Source organism: Pelophylax lessonae, assembly GCF_965119305.1.
Source record: "Pelophylax lessonae genome assembly, chromosome: 7".
NCBI lineage: Eukaryota > Metazoa > Chordata > Amphibia > Anura > Ranidae > Pelophylax > Pelophylax lessonae.
In genome coordinates this window covers 227,310,085-227,336,406 of record NC_138774.1, presented here as the reverse complement: position 1 = coordinate 227,336,406, position 26,322 = coordinate 227,310,085, and the positions used below count along the sequence as shown (strand labels likewise).

The window sequence follows — 26,322 nt, the reverse complement described above, 5'->3', positions numbered from 1 at the left end:
CCATGCTTCACTGATGAGGTGGTATGCTTTGGATCATGAGCAGTTCCTTTCCTTCTCTATACTCTTCTCTTCCCATCACTCTGGTACAAGTTGATCTTAGTCTCATCTGTCCATAGGATGTTGTTCCAGAACTGTGAAGGCTTTTTTAGATGTTGTTTGGCAAACTCTAATCTGGTCTTCCTGTTTTTGAGGCTCACCAATGGTTTACATCTTGTGGTGAACCCTCTGTATTCACTCTGGTGAAGTCTTCTCTTGATTGTTGACTTTGACACACATACACCTACCTCCTGGTGATTGTTCTTGATCTGGCCAACAGTTGTGAAGGATGTTTTCTTCACCAGGGAAAGAATTCTTCGATCACCCACAGTTTTTTTCCATGGTCTTCCGGGTCTTTTGGTGTTGCTGAGCTCACCAGTGCGTTCTTTCTTTTTAAGGATGTTCCAAACAGTTGATTTGGCTACACCTAATGTTTTTGCCATCTCTCTGATGAGTTTGTTTTGTTTTTTTCAGCCTAATGATGGCTTACTTCACTGATAGTTACAACTCTTTGGATCTCATATTGAGAGTTGACAGCAACATATTCCAAATGCAAATAGCACACTTTAAATGAACTTTGGACCTTTTATCTGCTCCTTGTAAATGGGATAATGAGGGAATAACACACACCTGGCCATGGAACAGCTTGAGCAGCCAAATGTCCCATTACTTTTGGTCCCTTAAAAAGTGGGAGGCACATATACAAACTGTTGTAATTCTTACACCGTTCACCTGATTTAGATGTAAATACCCTCAAATTAAAGCTGAAAGTCTTCAGTTAAAACACATCTTGTTTGTTTCATTTCAAATCCATTGTGGTGGTGTATAGAGCCAAAAAGATTAGATTTGTGTTGACGTCCCAATATTTATGGACCTGACTGTATTTTACTGGGATTTTATAGAGCAACACAAAGTGGCACATAATTGTGAAGTTGAAGGAAAATTATGAATGGTTTTCAATTCTTTTTTACAAATAAACATCTGAAACGTGTGGTGTGCATTTGTATTCAGCCCCCCGGAGTCATTACTTTGTAGAACCAGCTTTCACTGCAATTACAGCTCCAAGTCTTCTTGGGGATGTCTCTACCAGCTTTGCACATCTAGCGAGTGAAATTTTTGCCCATTCTTATTTGCAAAATAGCTCAAGCTCTGTCAAATTAGATGGAGAGCCTCTGCGAGCAGCAATTTTCAAGTCTTGCCACAGATTCTTAATTTGATTTAGGTCTGAACTTTGATTGGGCCATTCTAACTCATGAATATACTTTGATCTAAACCATTCCATTGTAGCTCTGACTGTATGGTTAGGGTTGTTTCAAGTATTTTGCAGACTCTAACAGGTTTTCTTCTAATAAAGTATTTCCCTGTATTTGGCTCCATCCATCTTCCCATCAACTCTGACCAGCTTCCCTGTTCCTGCTAAAGAAAAGCATCTCCACAACATGATGCTGCCATCACCATGTTTCACGGTGGGGATGGTGTGTTCAGGGGGATGTGCAGTGTTAGTTTTCCGCCACACATAGAGTTTTGCTTTTAGGCCAAAAAGTTCAATTTCGCTCTCATCTGACCAGAGCACCTTCTTCCACATATTTGCTGTGTCCCCCACATGGCTTCTTATAAACTGCAAACTGAACTTTTTTTGGCTTTCTTTCAACAATGGCTTTCTTCTTGCCACTCTTCCATAAAGGGCAGATTTGTGGAGTGCACCACTAATAGTTGTCCTGTGGACAAATTCTCCCACCTGAGCTGTGGATCTCTGCAGCTCCTGTAGAGTTACCATGGGCCTCTTGGCGCTTCTCTGAATAATGCCCTCCTTGCCCAGCCTGTTAGTTTAGGTGGATGGCCATGTCTTGGTAGGTCTGCAGTTGTGCCATACTCTTTCCATTTTTGGATGCTGGATTCAACAGTGCTCCGTGAGATGTTCAAAGCTTGAGATGTTTTATTATAACCTAACTCTGCTTTAAAGGGGTTGTAAAGTCAGAAGGTTTTTTATCTACATGCATTCTATGCATGAAGATAAAAAGCCTTCTGTGTGCAGCAGCCCCCTTAACGTTTACCTGAGGTCCCTTTCTGTCCAGCGATGTCCAGGAGTGACACAGCCATCTGAGATTCTCCCTTCTGATTGGCTAAGACACAGCAGCGGTGCCATTGGCTCCCACTGCTGTCAATTAAAGTCAGCTAGCCAAACAGGGGAGAGAGGGGGCAGTGCCAGGTTTGGGCGCCGTTTCTGAATGGACACAGGGAGCTGTGACTTGGCTCAGGTGCCCCCATAGCAAGCTGCTTGCTCCAGGAGCACTCACCAGGAGGGAGGCTCCAAGAGAGCAGAAGAGGGACCCGAGAAGAGGAGGATCTGGGTTGCTCTGTGCAAATCCACTGCAACAGATTAGCTAAGTATAATACGTTTTATTTATTTTTATAGGAAAAAAAACTAGACTTTACAATCAATTTAAACTTCTCCACAACTTTATCCCTAATCTGTCTCTGTTCCTTGGCCTTTATGATGCTGTTTTTTCACGAAGGTTCTCTAACAAACCTCTGAGGGCTTCACAGAACAGCTGTATTTATACTGAGAATAAATTACACACAGATCTCTATTCACTAATTAGGTGACTTCTGAAGGCAATTGGCTCCACTAAATTTTAGTTAGTGGTATTAGGCCCCTTTCACATGGGCTTTCTGATCAGGTCCGCCTGTCAGTTTTTCAGGCGGACTTGATCGGATGCTCCATGCACCTCTTTGGAGCAACAGATGTCAGCGGTGATATGTCCGCTGACACCCGCTGCTATCCGATCCTGTCTGTGAAATTCAGATGGATGGTAACCCTATTTTCCATCCGTATGGAGGATCGGATCAGATGAGACTGGACTGCCTGTCCATTTTTATCCGATCAGATGGACTCTGACAGGTTCATCTCAGCACAGTGAGCAGATCCGGACTGGTCACCAGCTGAGCAAAATGGAGTCCACTGGGCAGAAAGCCCGTGTGCAAGGACCCTATGAGTAAATGGGGCTGAATACAAATGCACGCCACACTTTTCACATATTTATTTAATATGTTGTTTAATTTTGAAAACCATTTATCATTTTCCTTCTACTTGAAAACCACGTGCCACTTTGTGTTGGTCTATCACATAAAATCCCCAATAAAATACATTTACGTTGTTGGTTGTAACATACTTTTTCAAGGCACTGTAGTTAGAGTGAGGATTGTTTTTTTTATCCAGGTCCGTCTTTAATGCAGGGCAAAAGGGGCAGCTGCCCAGGGCCCAGTCATTATTTGGGGGGCCCAAAGGAGCTGCCCCTTGAGCCCCTTGTCATGTAGAGTCCTGGTCCTGTGGTGGCGACAGTGGCGTCCTTGGGGTGCGGGCAGGATGATATGCCCGAACTCTGCATATCATCTTCACAGGCGGCCCCGAAGCTGTGTGGAAGGTGAACAGCATGAGACTGGCTAGAGCCGTGAGCCTGGGAGGGAGAAGACCTCCACCACCACCCTGACCCGAGCAGCAGCATCCAGGGCGGCTTCCAGAGCCTGCACTCCCTCTTCAACCTCCTCTCCTGTCTGCTCCCAGGTGTAACATCAACAGAAAGACAGGCTGACGAGGGCCCAGAGGACGGGCAGGAGGTAGGTATATACATCATACATACCTACCCACACACAGGGGCTGGGACAGGGGAGCAACGAGGGAGACAGGAACAGGGCTAGGGAGTCTCTCTTATCAACCCTTAGGGGGAGGAGACCTGGACGGACGAGCTTTTTGTTTTTGGCGTGTACGGTCCGTACAAGCCCATTGTGCCGATTCATGTGAGTGCAATTCTACTTTGAATGTGAATCAATTAAAGGATAATAGCAGTGTACACTTAGATGCCTCATTATCTTTATTCACATATCATGTCCATGGGATGGTGAGAGATCGATTCAGGAAGTGGTCATATTGAGGATTCAATGCTGGTTTAATGCTTCAGTGAGATCGATTCAGGAAGTGGCATTTCTTATACTGGTCATATTGAGGAGTCAATGCTGGTTTAATGCTTCAGTGAGGTGAGAGTCCATCTGGTGGCTAAACGGTGGTGGTGTCACTTGCACTTTTATATGAAACATCTATCAAGCACTTTATTGAATTTTAATCTACGGTTATATTTATATTTTAGTGGACTCTTATGCACTTTACTTTGAATACACCTTATGGACATTATTTATTGCACTTAAGAGGAATATATATTGCACTTTAAGCGAGTTTATTGATTTATATGATGCACATTGTCACTTTATTTGATTTTATATAGCGCTGTATAAATATCTGTTTATATCACTTATCAACCCCACTCTCTCTTTCGCCCCCCTTTCTCTCTCCCCCCCTTTCTCCCACTCCCTTTTCTCTCAATCCCCCTCTCTCTTACCCCCTCTCTCCCACCCCCCCTCTCACACTCTCCCTTATTCTTATGCCCCCTCACCCACTCTCTCTCCCACCCCCATGTCTCCCACCCCCCCCTCTTTCTCATCCCCATCCATCTCTCTCTCACCCCCTCCCTCTCTCTCTCACCCCCTCACTCACTCACACCCCTCTTCCCTCTTTCTCTCCTCTCCTCTCCTCTCCTCTCCTCTCTCGCATGCAGGCAGAGGGAACCAAATGGACACTGACAGACATTTGACAGCAAGTGAGAGATACCAATCCCACCCCCCCAGCACTGCCAGTAATCCAATGCCCCCAGCACTGCCGCTGATCCCATCCTCCCCACCTCTGCCACTGATTCCATCCACCCCTTAGCACTGCCACTGATCACATCCTCCCCACCTTTCCCAGCACTGCCATTGATCCCCCCGGGTGCTGCTATTGATCCAATCCTTCCCTACCACTGCCACTGATCACACCCTCGCCGCCCAGCCCCAGCAACCAATTGATGAGTGGTAATGATGTGCAGTAACCTCTAGCAACCAATAAACAAGCAGAAATTATGCTTTGCAACCTCTAACAACTATTCAGCAGAAATGAGGTGCTGTAACCCCTGCCAAGCAATCACTGCCTGATATGCTGCATAAACTGATTTGAGTTTAGCTGCTTATTTCATGTGGGGGGTCCAATCAATATTAAAGACGGCCCTGTTCTTATCTTACAGGTTCGCTAAGGACAGCTGTCCTTTTAAAAGTACTGCTGGACTTAAGGACTCTTTTGCAGCAGATACCACAATTTCCTGCTGAAAGGGCTTTCCTTTGGGGGGCCGTTCTGTTCTATTGATATGTCTCTATATTGATGTTTTGTTTTTTTGTTTTTTGCTAGCTACGGGGCCTTGAAGTTAGGATGTGTAATTATGTCATGTAAAATATGTGAAGTATTATATTTATGTACTGTAATTTATTATGCCAAAACCTTCTATATCAGCTGTATTGAATTAAAATCCACGGAGGTCCAGTCAGTAAAATTTTGTTCCAGCAGAGGTACAACAAGCATGTTTGATTAATAAAAGCACCTCCATGCATCGGCAAAGGTAGCGTGTTTTCACGAGTGCCAAACTGCATGCTGCTGCGGCAACATGTGGCTCAGCATGGCACAATTTAAAATAGGGTCAGGAATGGGCATCAGCAAGGGGAGTGATTACCTATCCGTGTTTCCTCGGGACCCAAGAGGCCCTGGCGGGGTTATGCCACAGGTGTTGTTGACCATTACTGTTCTCCTCCTTATGGTAAGAGGTCATATTATCCTGGTGGAGGAATTTCCCTCTCGGTGTTGTTAGCCACACGTTTGTGGGAGTAATTATATTTGTGAATATACTTTACTTTACTCGTGTTATATATCGATGTGTGTATGGACATTTTTCACTATATCACTTACTGAACTTCACACTTTTATTATAAATATTCATTTGTTTTTTTAGCGCAACTTTTCTTTGATTTTTACAGCACCGTGCTGTATAACATGCTTTAAGGAAACAGGATCAATATATATTTTTTTTTTAAAGTTAACAAACGCTTTAAAAAAAAAAAAAACTGTGCCATTTCTCCTTTAAAAAGAAATATTCAAAATAAATATAATGACTAAGCCCCTCCCCTTCATGACATTGTCAACCACCTGAAAAAAGTTCTATGGATGCCCATGAGGCCAGGGACTTATTTTTTCTGCGTTTTTGCATGTAAGGCAGGCTATTGAAATGAATGGGCTGCCTACATGCACAATGCAGGTTGCAATCATATCATCCCTGTATTCCTTTTACATTCCAGTCCTCTTTCATACAGTATCAGCCCCCCTTCACAATTCTGTCCTCCAACCCCCTTTTATATATCGCCCACCTCTTCCTTCAGACTCCTGTCATGCCCCCCCCCCTTTATATCACCCCCAGCTTACTCCCTATCCTGCATAGCAGTGGCATAGCCCTCTCCCCTGTCTTACCTTACACAGAGCTGAGGGGGGGAGACGCAGCAGGTCTAGAGCTGACGTCAGGAGGCAGGACAGCTCTAAATGGGGCACAGGAGCTCCACAACCTTTCCTGTTAATCAGCTTGTGATTGATTGCTAGCAATGCCAGGCAACCAATCACCCGCTGTTTAACTTGAAAAGTTACCTTGGCAGCTCCACCCTCGTCCAGAACTGTCTTGCCTCCCGATGCGGATGGCAGCCTTTAAGTATGTCAGCAGTGGCGATGGCTAAGGGGAAGAGCCGGCTCCTAAATGACAGGACCACGGCAAGCTGGGCGGAACAGTGTCTCAGTCCGGACGTAGCCTGCCACCATTTAGTGATGTCCGTTCTATATTTTGTGCATAGCCCCTCACAAGTTTGTTCCCCTTTCCCCTCCAATTATTCTTATGGGATGCCCTGGGCTCAGGAGCCATTTTTTTTTCCAGCCGCTGGGGGCATGACTGATTTTAGGTGGGGGTGAGTGTAGCACCCTCTAGTGTGTGTGCACACAAATTTATGTTTTGACTCATGGTAAAACGAGTCTTTAAATCTGGGTCAAAAGTATACTGCCGTTCAGGGCTGGATGACTCATACAGACAGGTCTCTGGTGTCTCCCCCTGGTCCTAGCAGGTTATAGAACTTTCTGGAAACTGGAAGGCAGAGGCCAGGATGGTTGATTTGATACTTAGAGTAGTTTGGCCATTCCCCAGATGGTGGGCCTGGCATGTTGGCAGGCAGTGGAGTAGAAGATGGAGTGCTGAGGAGAATATTGGTGGCCCTTGACTGGAACCTGCCGGGGGGGCTCTGCTTCGAGCTGGGGCTCAGGCTGGCTTGGGAGGATCCTTACAGCATTACAGTTTGGAAGAAATCTTACCTAAGAGGCCGCAAGAGCAATGATGACAGTGTAAGTACATCAGCATGATCAGGAACTTGCAAGGGGAAAGACTGTCTAATGTTGCAAGCCTTTCGGGAAGACAACGTTAGGCTTAGATCTTTCCTTTACCTTGCCCTGGGAGATCCTCAGTAGCAGCAGGGTGGGCTAGTGAAGAAGCAGTCAGGTAGGCTGGTAGTTCCTGCAGTCAGTGGAAATGGGACCAGTGCCTACAATGGAGTTGGAGTCAGTCCTGTATGCAACCTATGACACTGTTGTGCTACTTTTCAAAGTGACTAAGTGCCGGTTCACACTGTTCCAACTTGTCAGGCAACTTGGTCCGGACCGTGCTGTGCAATTGGAACCGTTCTAATAGGAGCGACTCAAGTCGTTTTGACTTAGAAAAAGGTTCCTGCACTACTTCGGGGCGACATCGGAGCGACTTACATTGACTAAGAGTTCCTAGTCCTTAAGGCTGGGTTCACACTTCCACACGAAGTGACTCACAGCAGGGGTCCGGAGCGTCCCTGTTCACCATTTCAGTTCCGATTTTTTTGGCTGAATTCGGACCTGAAATGGACCAGAAGACGCACAGGACTCCTGTGCAATTGGCACCAGAGTCGCTCTGCAGATATGTGAACTGGCTCCATAGAGAGCCGCTCACAATCTCTTGACATGCAAATTGGATGCAGGGAAACCCGCATCCAATTTACAATAGTGTGAACCAAGCCTTAGGGCCTTTTGCTTTTCTATTAATGACTGTCAAGTGTTCAGGAAGAAAGACAGTTCTGAAACATGCACATAGGGAGGAAGTTACCCCAGGTTTTATTGCTATCAATATGGGCATTCCATAATTTCTATTCCCTGTCCAAGTTATTACCCCTAATAAAACATAAAAATCAAGCTCAAAGACTGTTCCTTGTGTCTGGAGAAAGTTTTGAGAATACTTGTTGCCTGGCCATGCAGGAGTGGGGAACCCAATCAACCAGCGGCTCCTTCAGGGGTGAGCACTACCCAAAGAATGCATTCAATTGAAAAACCTTAAGACTTTAGAACCACTTTAACATTTCTATTTCTGAAAGCATTCTTCATTTATAGCATTTCTTCACACCTGCCTAAAACGTTTGCACAGTGCTGTATATTCAATGGCTTTAATTTGGAGAAAGAGGCCATGGCACTTAAGCCTGAGAGCTTTTGATGATCTCCAATGGCCATGTTAAAAAAAAAAGCAGTGCGGAATGAAATGCATAGGCCTCATGCCCACTGGCCATTTTGCTATATCTCCTAGATGCCTCCTAGGTGCCTTCTGGGGCACTGACCCGGGAAATATGAAACAGCATCAAATGGAAGGCCAATTAGTCACCCCTATCAACCTCACAGTGTATTATGTTCCTTGTACATGTTCCTGTTAAAAATAATCAATACCAAGAAAGGATGATTGCTGACTGGTAGTCATTGGGTACTGCTCAATGGATAGTGTTTTACTATATAAAAGAATCATGTGTTGAAAAGTGGAAAATACTGGAAAGAGCTGAAGAAGAAACGGCCGACCGGTAGTCAGACAGCAGACAGAGGATGTAGATGGATAACTGAATTTTACAAACCTTTATCACCTGGAACACCTGATTTTCCTGTAATCCCCTGACTTCCTTTTTCTCCTAAACAATAACAGAACATATATGACATGTTATTAAAAAAAGCTGCCATTAAGTCCTACTGAAACTTGTATATGTCATCAGATGTCCCATACATCACAACACATAACCTAAGCATTGGTATAGTTTCTTGCCCTTTATATTCCATCTGATGAAAGAGTAACAATATTACCTTAAAACCATTTACCACCTAAAAGAAATTTAAAAAAATGTTACCTAAAAGCTTTTAATACTTACCTGTCTCACTGTCCGTGTTTTGGCTATTTACTGTTTTTTGAGCCCTGATCGATGAAAAATCTTCTGCATCCAAAACGTCCATGAGTATCAGCTCTCTAGTCCTCTTCTGTGCCTCCCTCCGCTGGCCCTTTACTGCAATGCAGGACACAGTAGAGATGTACACTGATTAGCCATAACTTTAGGACAACCCATCTAATACTGAGTAGGTTGCCCTCTTGCTGCCAATACAGCCCTGACCCGTCAAGGCATGGACTCCACTAAACCTCTGAGGGTATGCTGTGGTGTCTGGCACTAAGCCATCAGTAACAGATCCTTTAAGTCCTGTAAGTTGCGAAGTGTTGCCTCCACAGAACAGACTTGTTTTTTCAGCACATCTTGAAGAGGCTTAATTGGATTGAGATCTGGAGAATTTGGAGGCCAAGTCAACAATTCAAACATATGTTTCTCAAACCATTTTTGAACCATTGTTGCAGTGTGGCAGGGTGCATTATCCTGCTGCAAGAAGCCACTGCCATCAGGGAGTATCATTTTCATGAAGGGGTGTGCTTGGTCAGCAAGCAGTACCTCTTTAAATCACTAAAAACTAGATATTCACCAGAACAGGTAGGTATAAAAAAGCCTTCTTTTCCAGTCACCATTTTTAACATTTTCCTTTAGGCAGTGAAGGGATTACTTTATTCTAGATCCTGCCATTCTTTATACCAGGCATGTAAATGTAGCACCGTCTAGTGTAAGTGTAGGCAAATTTATGTTTTGACTCATGGTTAAATAATGAGTTTTGAATCTGGGTCAAGAGTTTATTGCAGATCAGGTCGGGTGACTCATACAGGCAGGTTCCTGATGCCTCCCCCTGGTTTTGGAAGTTTAGAGAAATGTCTAGAACCTGGAGGGCAGAGACCAAGAAGGTTGATCTGCATACTTAGGGGAACTTAGCCAATCCTTAGGCAATGGGCCTGGCATGGTGGCTGAGCCAGCCCTTAAATTGGATGAATCATGCCAGCAGGTGAAACAGGCGAAAGATAGACTGATGAGGAGACTGTCAGTGGCCTTTGTGGAGAACCCCAGCCGGGGGGGGGGGGGGGGGTTCTGCCTCGGGCTGGGGCTTGGGCTGGCTTGGGAGGATCCATCACAGTTTGAAAGGAATCTTACCCAAGAGGCAGCGGAAACAAGGAGGACAGTGTGAGTACTAGGGATGGGCGAATGGTTTGGCCCAAGCATGAATTTGGGCCAAACATTTGCCTGTTCGGGTGACCATCCAAATTTGCAGGGTGTTCACCGGTTGTTCGCCCCGATGAACACCCTGCAATTTACTGAGCGCTGCACCCTTATTAGGCAAAGCTTTGCCCAATCAAGGCGCAGTGTTAGCTGGTTGTTAAGGAGCGGGGCCGGGAAGCTGGCAGCGGCATCCTTAACAACCGATGAGTCATCAGCTGTCAATGGGCTTCCCCGCTGACAGCTGAAAAAAAAAGGGGGTCTGGAAAAAAATAAATAAAGAGAGAACAGCATGGCCCCCCCCCCCCCCAGTCCATACCAGGACCTTTGGGTCTGGTTTGGATTTTAAGGAGAACCCCACCCCAATATTTAAAAAAATGGCATGGGGTCCCCCCAATATCCATACAAGACCCCTATCTGAGCACGCAGCCCGGCAGTTTAGGAAAGGGGAGGGGATGAGCGAGCGCCCCCCTCCTCCTGAAACATACCAGGCCACATGTCCTAAACATGGAGGGGTGGGTGCTTTTGGGCAGGGGGGCTCTGCCCCCCCCCACCCCAAAGCACCTTGTCCCCATGTTAATAGGGAAAAGGGACTCTTTCAGACAACCCTGGGCTGTGGTTGTCGGGGGTCTGCAGGCGGGGGGCTTATCGGAATCTGGAAGCTCCCTTTAACCACTTAAGGACTGCCCGCCGCAGTTGTACTGCGGCAGGCAGCCCCTCCTGCGCGAACCAACGTAGGTATACGTTGGTCACGCGCCTGCAGCTAAGGGGCAAAAGTGAGCTGCCGGCGGCACGCTCCCACCCCCACTCGGCAGCGGAGACTCTGATGCATGGGGCAGGCGGCTCCGATTGCCGCCTGACACCCGCGATCGCTCCCCACTGAGAGAAATTTTGATTTTTTTTTGGGAATGTTATATAGCAGAATGTGAAAAATATTGTTTTTTTTTTTTTTTCAGAATTGTCGCTCTCTTTGTTTATAGCGCAAAAAATAAAAATCGCACATGTGATCAAATACCACCAAAAGAAAGCTCTATTTGTGGGAAAAAAAGGACATCAATTTTATTTGGGTACAGCGTCGCACGACAGCGCAATTGTCAGTTAAATTAAAGCAGTGCCGAATCGCAAAAAATGGCCTGGTCATTAAGGGGGCAAATTCTTCCGGTCCAGAAGTGGTTAACAAGCAGGCCCCCAGATCCCGGCCCTGGTGGAAACGCCCATTTTTGACATCTGTCAGACCCGAAGGGCCTGGTATGGACTAGGGGGGACCCAATGCCTTTTTTTTCCTTTCTGTTTTCAATAGCCGACAATTGTAACCGCAAGTCATTTTAAATGGGATTTGACTCGTTTTTTTTTTTTCTTTAGAAATGTCCTTTTTGCTGTAGCATGTTTTTGCATGCTACAGATTCACCACTTTACAGGCACATTAAGAGGACCCCCCAGGCACTATATATAAAGGAATTTTTAATTTTGTTGTTGCACTTTAAGCATAATTAACCAGTTCTGGACCGGAAGAATTTATCTCCTTAATGACCAAGCCATTTTTTGCAATTTGGCACTGCGTGACTTTAACTGACAGTTGCAGGGTAATGCGAACATTTTGAGAAGAAATTACATTTTCTACTTTTTCTGATAAAAAAAATATCCAATAAACTCAATTTTTGTCATACATTTAGGCCAAATGTATTTAGCTACATGTATTTGAAAAAAACAACTCAATGAGTATATTTTTATTGGTTTGCGCAAAAGTTATATTGTCTACAAACTATGGTGTACATACTAGAATTTAAGCAGTTTTTACTTTCTGAATGCCTATGTCATTTCTTGAAGTGCAAAAATGGCAGAGTAGTACAACCCCATCCCCCCCAAATGACCCCTTTTTGGAAAGTAGACATCCCAAGGAATGTCCTGAGAGGCATGTTGAGCTCATTGAATATTTAATTTTTTGTCACAGGTGTTTGAAAAATTACTAAAAAATATATATATATATATTTTTTTTTTTACACAAAGTTGTCATTGAAATTATATATTGCTCACGCATGCCATGGGTATATGTGGACTTACACCCCAAAATACATTCTTCTGCTTCTCCTGAGTATGGGGATACCACATGTGTGAGACTTTTTGACAGTCTAGCTGCGTACAGGACCCCGAAAACCAATCACTGACTCCAGGCTGTCTAGGGGTGTAAATTGTTGATTTCACTCCTCACTACCTATCACAGTTACAGAGGCCATGAATTGGCAAGATAGCACAACTCCCTCCCCCCCCCAAATTACCCCTTTTTGGAAAGTAGACACCCCAAGCTATTTGCTGAGAGGCATGTTGAGTCCATGGAATATTTTATATTTTGCCACAAGTGTTGGAAAAATTACAATTTGTTTTTTTTTGTTTTTATTTATTATTTTTACACAAAGTTGTCATTTAAATGATAAAAAACTCAACATGCCTCTCAGCAAATAGCTTAGGGTGTCTACTTTCTGAAAAGGGGTCATTTGGGGGGGTTATGTGCTATCTTGCCATTTCATGGCCTCCAAAACTGATAGGTAGTGAGTAGTGAAATCAACAATTTACACCATTAGAAAGCCTGAAAGCTGTGATTGGGTTTCGGGGTCCTGTACGTGGCTAGACTGCCAAAAAGTATCACACATGTAATATCTCCGTACTCAGGAGAAGCAGCAGAATGTATTTTGGGGTGTCATTTCACATGTACCCATGGCATGTGTGAGCAATATATCATTTAGTGACGACATTGTGTAAAAAAAAAAAATTAATTTTCCCCAAACTTGTGGCAAAATATAAAATATTCCATGGACTCACCATGGTAATTACGCAGAGATTTTCGAAACGCAATTTTATGGGGGAAAAAAAACACATTTTTTTTAAATTCAATGCACAAATACAATATATATTTCCTAATTGTTTGGTAAAATTTAAAAGATGATCCTATGCTGAGTACATAGATACCAAACATGACATGCTTTAAAATTGCGCACAACCGATTGGAGCCATTCTCCTCTCCAATCAGCTCTATGGTCAGATGATGGAACCACCGGCTGCACTCTTGGGTTACCCGGCGGGACAGGAGAGCCAGAGAAAACTGTGGAAGGCGGTGAGGGGGGGTGGAGTCCCCTCCCACTGCTTGGAAAAGAAGTCTAGCGGATGATTATCCGCTAGGATCACTTTTACATGTAAGCCGACCGCTGGCTGTAAAAAAACATACCAAGATGATGCCTAAATCGGCAGGCATCATCTTGGTATGACCACTAAGTGTTCAGTGATGTAAAAGTACGTTGCTGGTCCTTGTTGGGCATATATTGTAGGGTTCTTTTTTTTTTCATGCAGCCTATGGGCTGAACGAAAGAGAACCTAACAGATTCCTCCATTCACATCGATCGATGTGGATGAAGAAATCTCTGCCAGAAAATGTGTGGTATGCCCACTATTAGACCTCCCAACATCCACCCACTTCTAATGATGGGCATACATGCAATGTTCTTTTTTTTTTCATGCAGCCTATGGGCTGAAGGAAAAAAAAAAAAAAAGAACATAGCAGATTCCTCCATTCGCATTGATCAACGTGGATAAAGAAATCTCTGCCAAGAAAAGTTTTAAAAAATATATGGCGAAGCATAAGGGAGATGCTCCCTCTGTGTCCACCCCATCCCCTATGCTCAGGGCCGGACTGGGAATAAAAACCAGCCCTGGAAATAATTTCATACCAGCCCCATAGGCATTATTATACCGGCCCAACAGCATAGCGTCATTATTTTCCTGTTCCTAAAAGGGAAAACCGTGCATTTTAAAGCACATGTGAAGCGTGTATTATATGTAGATAAGACAGATAGGAAATCACATAGGGTTTTATATTTATATATATATATATATATATATATATATATATATATATATATATATATATGTATATAGATAGATACATACATACTGTACATAAGAGCAAATTCCAGTTAAAAGTGGAGCAATTATCAAGAACAGTCCACTTATTGCGATGGTGATATATTACCAGAATAAAAAATAATCAAAGTCTGGCAGCGGTGGTGGTGATGAGGGAGGTGGGATCGGTGGCAGTGGTGGTGGTGGTGATGAGGGAGGTGGGATCTGTGGCAGCGGTGGTGGTGATGAGGGAGGTGGGATCAGTGGCAGCGGTGGTGGTGATGAAGGGGGTGGGATCAGTGGCAGCGGTGATGATGGTGAGGGGGGTGGGATCGGTGGCTGCGGTGGCGGTGGCGGTGAGGGGGGAGGGATCGGTGGCTGCGGTGGTGGTGGTGGTGAGGGGGGTGGGATCGTGGCTGCAGTGGTGGTGATGAGGGAGGTGGAATCGGTGGCAGCGGTGGTGGTGATGAAGGGGGTGGGATCAGTGGCAGCGGTGGTAGTGGGGAGGGGGGTGGGATCGGTGGCTGCGGTGGTGGTGGTGAGGGGGGTGGGATCGGTGGCTGCGGTGGTGAGGGGGGTGGGATCGGTGGCTGCGGGGGTGGTGATGAGGGAGGTGGGATCAGTGGCAGCGGTGGTGGTGATGAAGGGGGTGGGATCAGTGGCAGCGGTGGTGGTGGTGAGGGGGGTGGGATCGGAGGCTGCGGTGGTGGTGATCAAGGGGGTGGGATCAGTGGCAGCAGTAGTGGTGGTGAGGGGGTTGGGATCAGTGGCTGCGGTGGTGGTGAGGGGGGTGGGATCTGTGGCTTCGGTGGTGGTGATGAAGGGGGTGGGATCAGTGGCAGCGGTGGTGGTGGTGAGGGGGGTGGGATCAGTGGCTGTGGTGGTGGTGATGAAGGGGGTGGGATCAGTGGCAGCGGTGGTGGTGGTGAGGGGGGTGGGATCGGTGGCTGCGGTGGTGGTGATGAAGGGGGTGGGATCAGTGGCAGCGGTGGTGGTGGTGAGGGGGGTGGGATCAGTGGCTGCGGTGGTGGTGATGAAGGGGGTGGGATCAGTGGCAGCGGTGGTGGTTGTGAGGGGGGTGGGATCGGTGGCTGCGGTGGTGGTGATGAAGGGGGTGGGATCGGTGGCAGCGGTGGTGAGATGGGTGGGATCAGTGGCTGCGGTGGTGGTGATGAAGGGGGTGGGATCAGTGGCAGCGGTGGTGGTGGTGAGGGGGGTGGGATCAGTGGCTGCGGTGGTGGTGATGAAGGGGGTGGGATCAGTGGCAGCGGTGGTGGTGAGGGGGGTGGGATCTGTGGCTGCGGTGGTGGTGATGAAGGGGGTGGGATCAGTGGCAGCGGTGGTGAGGGGGGTGGGATCAATGGCTGCGGTGGTGGTGATGAAGGGGGTGGGATCAGTGGCAGCGGTGGTGGTGGTGAGGGGGGTGGGATCAGTGGCTGCGGTGGTGGTGATGAAGGGGGTGGGATCGATGGCAGTGGTGGTGGTGAGGGGGGTGGCTGGGAGGGTGGCAGTGGAGAGTAGTATGGGGGGGCAGCATGATGGGAGGGGGACAGTATGGGGCCCCCCGAGCAGAGTGACAGTCAGTTGGACACCTGGAACACTATACTTGCTGTGCAGTGTATTTCCTTACACTCTGCTGTGGCAGAGATTGTGTTGGTATCTACTTGAGCGGCCTCTGGGCAGAGAGCATTTCTCCTACCTGACCAGCGGCAGGAACAGCTTTGAAACAAGAAGAAGCGGGAGTTGAAGCCGGAGTCGGGGGGCGGAGCTGGGGGGCGAAGCTGGGAGGCGGTCCTAGGAATGGATGACTACTTGTCAACATCGTGAATACAGCTAGCGCCAGGCTGGAAAGGAGGTCCGGTGGGGACTGATCCCACCCCTGCAGCCACTGAAAGCCCTGCAGGAGCCAGGAGGAGAATGGAGGAGATCGGTTCTCCTATATGTCGCCCCTCCTGCCCGCCTATACAACCTTGTGCTAGCTGTATCCACAGTGTGGACAAGTGACAAGCAAGCAGTTATCCGTACCTAGGACCGCCCCCCAGCTCGGCCCACAGCTCCGTCTAAGGCAAGCGATGTCCAAACTTGACAGAGGACCTGTGCGGGCCCCCTGCAGGCTGCTTTAATTACGCCCCTGTGTCATACACAAGGAGGGGAGGAGGGAGAAGAGGACTTTGACGCTCCTCCCCTCTGTCTCAGCTCACGGTGCACCGTCCTGTTCTTCTGTGCACCCGGCCACCCCCCGCCGCCCGGGATTGGTCCTGGGCACTGCAGCAGCTGCTCACAGTCCAAAGCGGCCCCAGGGCAGGCAGCCTACCGGTAAATTTCCCGGTATCCCGGTAGGCCAGTCCGGCCTTGCCTATGCTTCATCGTATATGCTCTTTTTTTTAACTGCGGTGGTGAAATCACCTCCTACAGCGCTGCCATCAGATTTCCATATATGCTGAGAGCAAACGCTGTTGCTGTCAGAATATATAAATCAGTGTGGCAGCTGATTGGCGTACCTGCAAGGCAAACAATGGTTAACAATAAAACATTACACTATAATAGCACAGAATGTTGGTATCTGAAAGCAAAAAATGGTTAAAAAGGAAAAACAGTAACAATGAAACATTACAGTATAACACTATATTATAAAGTACAGTAAAAGTAGAAGGAGTAGAAAAGTAGAGTAAGCACAGAAAATTAACTCAATAAAACAACAACTATCTTTGGCTTTTTTATTTATTTTTTTTTTACACTTTTTTTTTGTAACTTTAAATGTTCCAGGCCTTTCCACATCTTTCGAGACCCTGTTTAAGTGTACACCTAGATTGTACCGTGCTGTACCCTATACTAATAATCCACTAGTTTGTGGTAGCGACGGAAACAGTCCCTGATGCAGAGACCAAGTTGGCTAGGACAGGAGGGACATAAATAGCGGGTGTAATGCCTATATCCACATTTTCGACAGACACAACATCTTCTTTGTGGGTGTCTTTGGGTAGAGTTACTCGGGAGGACATCCAGGAAATTCCTCTCGTGCAGCCGGCTCACTGCATCTGTATTGTGAATTTGGCCACAGCACCTTCTGGATACAGAAAGGCTCTGATGAAATCTTCCTGGAATTCTAGGAAGGATCCACTTCGTCCTGACGCTTTGTAGAGCACATAAGCGTTCAGCGGAGCCAATTGAAATAAGTATACAGACATTTTTTTTACCATCGTCTGGCCTTACGGGCAATTAAGTACGGTGCCATCATCTGGTCATTGAAGTCCACCCCTCCCATGTTAAGGTTGTTTTTGTGGACACAGAGGGGCTTCTCAACACCAGTCACCACTGGAATTTGTACTATCGTATTTGCATGAACAGAGGACTGAACGAAAACATTCCGTGTGTCCCTCCACTTCACTGCAAGCAATCTGTTAGACTTCAAGTAGGCTCTCTCCCCCATCTAAGTCGGGTATCTACAAGCCGTTGGGGAAAGCCCTGGCGATTAGGTCGCACTGTGCCACATGCGCCAATTGCAAATTCAGAAAGTGACTAAAAAGTGACGAGCTTGTATAGAAGTTGTCCACGTATAAAAGGTACCCCTTTCCGAATAAGGGTGACACCAAGTCCCAAACAGCCTTACTGCTGCTCCCTATGTAGTCTGGGCAGTTGGGGGGCTCCACATTGCTATCTTTGCCCTCGTAAGCACTGAAACTACATGTATAGCCTGTTGCCCTGTCACAGAGCATAAACATCTTGACTCCACGTCTGGCATGCTTACTGGGAATAAACTGTGTGAAAGCAAGGCGGCCAGAAAACTTAATGAGGGACTCATCAATGCAGACAGCTTGTTGGGGAGAATACAAGGCTGCAAACTTCTGGTTGAAGTGGTTTACGAGGGGCCAAATTTTGTGGAGCCGGTCATATCCAGGGTCACTTTGAGGACGACAGAGTTCATTGTCACTGAATTGCAGGATTTGCTCGTATGTCGTCTTGGCCATGGCAGCAGAGAACACGGGCATATGGTGAATTGGGTCAGTGGACCAATATGACCGCAACTCACTCTTTTTAGTAATGCCCATGAGGAGGGATAGGCCCAGAAAGGTTTTAAATTCGGAAACAGTGATACGTTTCCATGCAAATTCTCTGGCAAGGGTCAAATTTGGATGTGCGGTGATGAATTGATCTGTATATAAATTGCTATGGTCCACAATAGATCTGTAATATTCTTCTGTGAAAAACAGCTAGTAAAAGTCAAGGGAAGTAAAATTGGCTGTTTCCACCCGAATTCCAGGTTGGCCAGTGAATGCGGGAAGTACGGGCGCTGTAGAAATGGTGGACCCCCAAATAGGATTTGCCAGCGCATGAGGGAGGACACTATGGGCTCTACGGACCTGTTTTCGAATTCTTGGTGGCTTCGGGACACTAGCCACCGCACCAGCTTGAACTGCACTTATGGGACTCGCCACATCATCACCAAGTGATACTGCAGTGCTGGTTTAACTATGACCAGGATGTACTAGGCGGCTGGTGCTTGCCAGTTCACCAGAAGGTTGAGCGACACTCTGCTGCATACAAGAACCCTGTGACTGCTGGACCTCAGCAACAGAAGAACGAGGTCGGGTATGCCTGACCTTAGCAGGGACCACTACTCCGTCGTCATGGCCTGGGCCGGGACAAGGGGTGGGCAGGAGAGGTGGTTGCCCTGGGCGCAAGTATTTATTGCATGGCTAGGGGGGCGCCTTGAACCTAACCCTAAGGGAAGAGGGGTGCAGTTTGGCATCCTTGCCCTGGGCGCTGGATGACCTGGTCAGAGCTATCTCTCAGGGTGCCGGTGCTCTCTACAGGTTCGTATACTGAGCCTGATTCTGACCGTGAGGCTTCCTTATCACTCTCATTGGTCATGCTCAGTATCCTGTAGGCCTCTTCACTAGTGTACCTTTTGTTTGACATTTTGGCCAATAAATTTATATGCCCTGTAGCAGGGTGCTGGTAAAACAGCTCCAAATGGCTGGGGAAGTGGTTGATGGGATCTATGTTCCCCCACGGTTTCTTCGATTTTTCAATTTAAGGTAAAATCAGCAAAGACATTATGGTAAAGAGTGCTAGTCTCTATCCTTTATTAGTAAGGTCTGTTCCGGGGCTGGTTTTACTGGGAATCTGATAGTGCTCTGGGTGGGACAGATTCCCAATTCCGTGGACCACAGTTTGTTGGTCTCTGGCTAGGCCTTGATTAAGGCAGCTGGACCTGGATCTCAGAGAGAGTGTGGATGTCTCCATTAGAGGACGCAAATTGGAGCATGGCCGATTGTCTCTGAAAACTGGGATATTATCGTTTGTTCCAGAAAGGACACTTACCTTTGAACAAGGACTTTAAAAGGACTACAAACACAGTAAGGCTCAGTTTGAGCGGAAGTTTACTTTACTGAGGAGCCAGTTTCTTTTGTTCTGAACTTTGAGTGTGGATTAAACCTGACATATTCTAAAGAAACTGTGAGCGTGTCCCTGCCTTGAGTCTGATCCCCTACAGTAAATAGTGTGACTGTTTGAATTGCTACGAATAAAAAACTGCTAGTGCTAGCAGAGATCAGGCCTGACTCTGCTAACGCTGCGGTTTTATGTTTTGTATATTGGAAGTGACAGTAATCTGTTGATTACTGCAATTTTGGGATGGGCAGATTGGCTAAACGCAGATGCTGGCAGGTGTCGTGACCGATCCTGCTAACGCTGCATTTTGGGAACACTAAACTATTGGGGACACTAGTATAGTGCTGATCAGAACAAGGATATTGATCTGTTCAGACACTATACTAGTAATGGAGGTGTTTAGTGTGTGTCACTGGCAATCAAAGGGTTAAATTATATTATTACTAAATATGCGATAGGGATCTGACGCTGTCCTAGATTGACGCTAACTAGCGTTGACGCTAACTAATGTCACCTGTGACACTAATATAGTGATCAGAAAAAAGATCTGTGCACTATAAAAGTGACACTGTGTCAGGGCAATGAATGGGGTTAACTGGGGGCAGGGAGGAGTGAAAACTCATGGGGCCCCCAGGCAATAAGAGATTATGGGCCCCCTGTGTCCCCGCCCACACTCAAGCCACACCCACACAAAGCCTCACCTACATCTTGCACTGCCCACATTACATTTGTAATGAATACAGAATTTCTCTACATTATATTTAAAAGAAATGTTTATTAAATAAGAAAAAAATAAATAAATAAACTTACATTAAATAAAGTGCAACAATGGTACATTTCCAAAATTAAGGTTTTCATGAATTAACACAATATAACAAGTGCAACAAATGTCTTCTTAGCTGAACAGCTTATTAAAAAAGATACAAAAATTAATAAAAAGCTCTGACCAGCATGTTACAAAATGATGGCCTTAGAATTGCTCTCACGCTGACGTTCCCAATGATACTATACATATGTGCCCCCATTATTGTTTACATACATGTGCTCAACCTACATAGCACCCTACCTAGATGTGATTTTACATTAATTTTTTAACAATTATTTTTATTTATTTTATATCATTTTCATTGACCACCAATGTAAGGGGGTCATTCCTCCCATTGACCACCATTGTAAGGGACATTTTTCCTATTGACCACCAATGCAAGGAGCATTCTTCTCACTGACCACCAATGTAAGGAGCGATCTTTTCACAGACCACCAATGTAAGGAGCATTCTTCTCACTGACCACCAATGTAAGGAGCATTCTTCTCACTGACCACCAATGTAAGGAGCATTCTTCTCACTGACCACCAATGTAAGGAACATTCTTCTCACTGACCACCTATGTATGAAGCGTTCTTCCACTGACCACCATATTAAGGGGCATTCTTCTCACTGACTACCAATGCAAGGAGCATTCTTCTCACTGACTACCAATGCAAGGAGCATTCTTCTCACTGACTACCAATGCAAGGAGCAGACTTCTCACTGACCACCAATGCAAGGAGCATTCTTCTCACAGACCACCAATGTATTGAGACGTTTTTCTCACTGACCACCAATGTATTGAGACATTTTTCTCACTGACCACCAATGTAAGGAGACGTTTTTCTCACTGACCTCCATTGTAAGGAGATTATCTTCTCACTGCCCACCAATACAAGAGACCTTCTCACTTCTCACTGACCACCAATGTAATAAACCTTCTTCCCACTGACCACTAGTGCAAGGAGCATTCTTCCTGCCAAAGTGTACAGATGTCAGTATTATGGGAAAAGCACTCAGTGTACAGATAGTGAGTTCTATTCCCTAAATATATATATATATATATATACATATATGTTACGAACCTCAGCGTAAAAAGGGTTAAAACCGTTTAGGAGATCTTCCCCTTCTAGAGCTACAGGCACAGCTACTTGCAGGACACCAAACTCCCGAACTGGATACAAAATAGCACTCCAACCTGGAACCTCACGAATAGCTGCTAGCAGACGAACAGGAAAAGCATACATCAGCTTACACTCCTAGCAATCAGTCTCCAACAGCATACAGTGAATCCCCCCAAGAACGAGACAAGGCTCCGTGTTGAAGGTCAAGCAGTGGTCTGTTTATTGAGGGCTACCTGCCCCTGTATTTATACAGGTCTCCCTCCTTGTGGACACTCCCCTAGGGGACCAAATGGAAGACTGTAACACAAACAGACATGTATCACATTACAGACTCACAGAAGCAAAACATCCCCACAATGCATCCTGGTTTCCTCCCTTCTGCCCTGGAAACAATTGGAGAAGTAATTCAATTATCTCCCAGGACAAAGGCAAAACTCCATTACACACATGGGGACCCAAATACAGTATTATGCTTTAAAATATATAAAGTTACTTTTTATACATTAAACATAGACATGTTACATATCCCCAGATAGCTCAGGTCTGAGTGGACATTATTAGGTGAATGGCACTCAGACCCCACGAATACAGTTTAATCGCCATGGAGCCAAAGTCTTTAATCACACGAATAGGCTCCATGGCATAGCTATCTGGGTTACCACAAATTCACATGAAACAAAATACCGAATGAACAGCTGTTCGGCTACATCCCCACGAATAGGAACCAGGAGACGGACAGCTCAGCGGTGTTTGTGCAAATAAGGGTCTGTTTATAGTTCCATAGTTTAGGTGCCGAACACCGCTGGCCGTACGGGACTTGTAAAATGGCCGCCGCCACGTGTTCGGTCAACGAAAAAAGACCACCCTGCCTTCGTCAATTAAGCTGTGGTTAACCGCAACTTCAGGGTGGTCAATTGGCGGCACACTCCAGCTCCCAGGTGGTCATGCAATCGTTAGTTTGTTCGGTAGATAAAATCTACTGAACACCCTGACAGAAAAGGCACGAATAAGCCTTTCTGTAGGGAAAATAAGTCTTTTAAAGTCTGGTCCGTAGTCCAAAGGCAGCAGGCGGGCAACCAGGTTCCTCCAATGCAATGCAGTGGCGGAGCTAGACTTTTAAAACAGGGGTGGCAAAGGGGTGGCTAGGTATTATTTTGGGGGGGTCAATATACAAAGTGTAATTTAGTGTCAGATTCGTCCACCGCAATGTCGCAGTCCCTCTAATGATCGCTGCCATTACTAGTAAAGACAGGATACAGGTGGTGGTGATCAGAGGATACAGACAGGATACAGGTTTGCCCCCAATGATTATTGCAGAGTGCCACAGCAATGCCCCCAATGATTATTGCAGAGTGAGACAGCCTTGCCCCCAATGATTATTGTAGAGTGGGACAGCAATGCCCCCAATGATTATTGCAGAGTGAGACAGCCTTGCCCCCAATGATTATTGTAGAGTGCGACAGCAATGCCCCCAATGATTATTGCAGAGTGAGACAGCCTTGCCCCCAATGATTATTGTAGAGTGGGACAGCAATTCCCCCAATGATTATTGCAGAGTGCGACAGCAATGCCCCCAATGATTATTGCAGAGTGAGACAGCCTTGCCCCCAATGATTATTTCAGTGAGACAGCCTTGCCCCCAATGATTATTGTAGAGTGGGACAGCAATGCCCCCAATGATTATTGTAGAGTGGGACAGCAATGCCCCCAATGATTATTGCAGAGTGAGACAGCAATGCCCCCAATGATTATTGCAGTGAGACAGCAATGCCCCCAATGATTATTGCAGTGAGACAGCAATGCCCCCAATGATTATTGCAGTGAGACAGCAATGCCCCCAATGATTATTGCAGAGTGAGACAGCAATGCCCCCAATGATTATTGCAGTGAGACAGCAATGCCCCCAAAGATTATTGTAGAGTGGGACAGCAATGCCCCCAATCATTATTGCAGAGTGCGACAGCCTTGCCCCCAATGATTATTGCAGTGAGACAGTAATGCCCCCAATGATTATTGCAGAGTGCCACAGCCACAGCATTTGCCCGCAACAGTAAGCCCCCCCCCCCCCGTGAGACCGGCTTACTTACCTCATGGACGGACGGTCATCACAGCAGCTTCTCATCGGTCCGCGGCTCCCTGCATCTTCTCAGTCCTCCCGCCGGCGCCTCCTCGACCAATGGCACGGCGTTTGCCATTCGGCCAATCAGGAAGCGGGAGGACCCGCTCCCTGATTGGCCGGAGGAGGATCCATGTGACAATAGCGAATTTTCATTCGCTATTGTCACAGAATGGGCGGGCTCGGCTTCGGGACGCACTGCTCTGCTGCTCCCTGACCCTGGCCGCCAGCTTAGAGGGATCAGCCGGTTCTGCGAACCGGCTGATCCCACCACTGCCTGTGATTCCTCTGCTGCCAGCCAGGATCGGGGTGGCAACAGGGGTGGCAGGGACTTTTTCTGGGGTGTCAATTGACACCCCAGCTAACCCTCTGGCTCCGCCACTGATGCAATGTGGCGAGATTGGTCTCGTCACATCTCTCCCCCTTTCCAAAAAGACTAACAGGGTACCTGACCTCCTGCCGGTCAGTGCCCTTGTTAGTCCAGCAGCCCACCCATAAAGCAGAAAAAACAGTACAGCCCACCCACAATAAATGGTTACTACACCTGGGTAGAGGAGAAGCTTGTCCATGTCCAGGTGCCTCACCACGGCTGTGTAGGGGACTGGTAGGCTGCCTTGGTGGGTTGCTGAGTGGGCAGAGACCAGCGGTACTCTGTCCTGGTGCCAGCACTACCACCGGAGTAGTCTGGTTGGAGCCTGGTGGCTGGAGACTGACTGTCTCCCCCTTGGATACACAGCTCTGTCGTGGGGGGGTAGGACCGCCCATCCCTACCCCCTGTGTGGTAAGTGCAGAGACCACGGTCCCATCTGCACCGGTGGGGGGCTTGCAGTCTCCCCCTGGTACATTAAGCTGCCGCTGGGGAGAGGGGGTAACAAGCTCCTCTCCCGATAGAACACTCTGCCCATTAATGATCCGCTGCTGGGGAGAGGTGGTAACAATCTCCTCTCCCATACATACTTCCAGTCTTTGCGGAGGGAGACCGACTGTCTCTCCTCCCAATACAGAGTTCTGCTGCTGGGGAAAGGAGACTGGGCTCTCTATTCCCTGCTGGATACTCTGCCGCTGGGGACTGGAGACTGGGCTCCCAATTCCCGGCACATAACACTGCCACTGGGGAATGGAGACTGGGCTTCCAATTCCCTGCTGTATCTCCCGCTGGGGAATGGAGACTGGGCTCCCAATTCCCGGCACATCACACTGCCAATTCCCAAAAAATCACACTGCCGCTGGGAAGGGAGGACACTGCTCTCCTCTCCCTGGACTTCCCACTGCCTTCCTGGCATATCACTCTGCTGCTGGGGGGCAGGAACAACTACCTCTGCCCCCTGTAACTCAGCCTGCCGCTGGGGAGGGAGGACGCTGCTCTCCTCTCCCTGCACTTTACACTGCCGCTGGGGAATGGAGACTGGGCTTCCAATTCCCTGCAGGACCGGTGGAGAGACCTCGGTCCCATCTCTACCGGCCACCTGGGGTTCTTCCCAGTAAAACTTTACCATCTCGTCCCCTCTGAATGGGTCTGGGTCTGTCCTGTTGCTCTCCTGCTGAGCCTTCTCATAGTATTGGAACAGCCGCTGGTAGCCCTGTTCTAGCTCCATCTCCCGGGTCACCAGGTGGACCAGGTCTTGCTCAATTTCGTGAGTGTCGTCCCAGTCATACCTGCTCTCCCTCCACTCCAAGAGATCACTGAACTGGGCTTGTGTAGGGCTCCCAAATTCTAGCTCTGAAAAAGACTCCCATAACAAGCCAGGACCATCAAACTCCTCTCCCTCTGGCTTGTCATGCTCGGCTGTCCAGGGCAGGTACTGTGCAACACACCACCACAGCGCCTGGTAGGCATCTTCCAGCCACATCTCCTGCCATACCCGGAGCTCCAATTCTTTTACCCATTCCTCCCGGGGCTGCTCCCCCAGGAAGGGTATCTGCAGGGCTACTCGCTTCTGCAACCGCTGGTCTTCCTTGGGGAGTCACTCGCCCTGCTGGTACTCCACAATGCCCAGTGCCTGGTACCAGATGCCTTTACGGACTGCATCTCGGTCATCCATGGCACCCTCATCGAACTCCACTGCTGGTTCCATGCTGGTGCTGTCAGGGTCGCTGTACTGGGACATGCGTTGCCCTCAATTGTAAAATTGTGTGGTAAGTGCAGAGACCACGGTCCCATCTGCACCGGTGGGGGGCTTGCAGTCTCCCCCTGGTACATTAAGCTGCCGCTGGGGAGAGGGGGTAACAAGCTCCTCTCCCAATAGAACACTCTGCCCATTAATGATCCGCTGCTGGGGAGAGGTGGTAACAATCTCCTCTCCCATACATACTTCCAGTCTTTGCGGAGGGAGACCGACTGTCTCTCCTCCCAATACAGAGTTCTGCTGCTGGGGAAAGGAGACTGGGCTCTCTATTCCCTGCTGGATACTCTGCCGCTGGTACTGTGCAACACACCACCACAGCGCCTGGTAGGCATCTTCCAGCCACATCTCCTGCCATACCCGGAGCTCCAATTCTTTTACCCATTCCTCCCGGGGCTGCTCCCCCAGGAAGGGCATCTGCAGGGCTACTCGCTTCTGCAACCGCTGGTCTTCCTTGGGGAGTCACTCGCC

At 47.4% G+C, this 26,322-nt stretch overlaps 1 protein-coding gene across 1 annotated transcript in view; it reads right to left on the bottom strand.

Moving 5' to 3' along the window:
• The window catches only part of LOC309560599 (ficolin-2-like), a gene marked incomplete at its 3' end in the record, with an annotated part of 566,275 nt that overhangs the window by 57,243 nt on the left and 482,710 nt on the right, over positions 1 to 26,322 (bottom strand). The window contains exons 4-5 of the mRNA XM_082264227.1: positions 9,184 to 9,315; positions 8,896 to 8,949 (exon numbers count right to left, since the gene is read on the bottom strand). Of these exons, the coding sequence (XP_082120353.1) occupies positions 8,896 to 8,949; positions 9,184 to 9,315 (186 nt within the window). The remainder of the gene's footprint in view (positions 1 to 8,895; positions 8,950 to 9,183; positions 9,316 to 26,322) is intronic.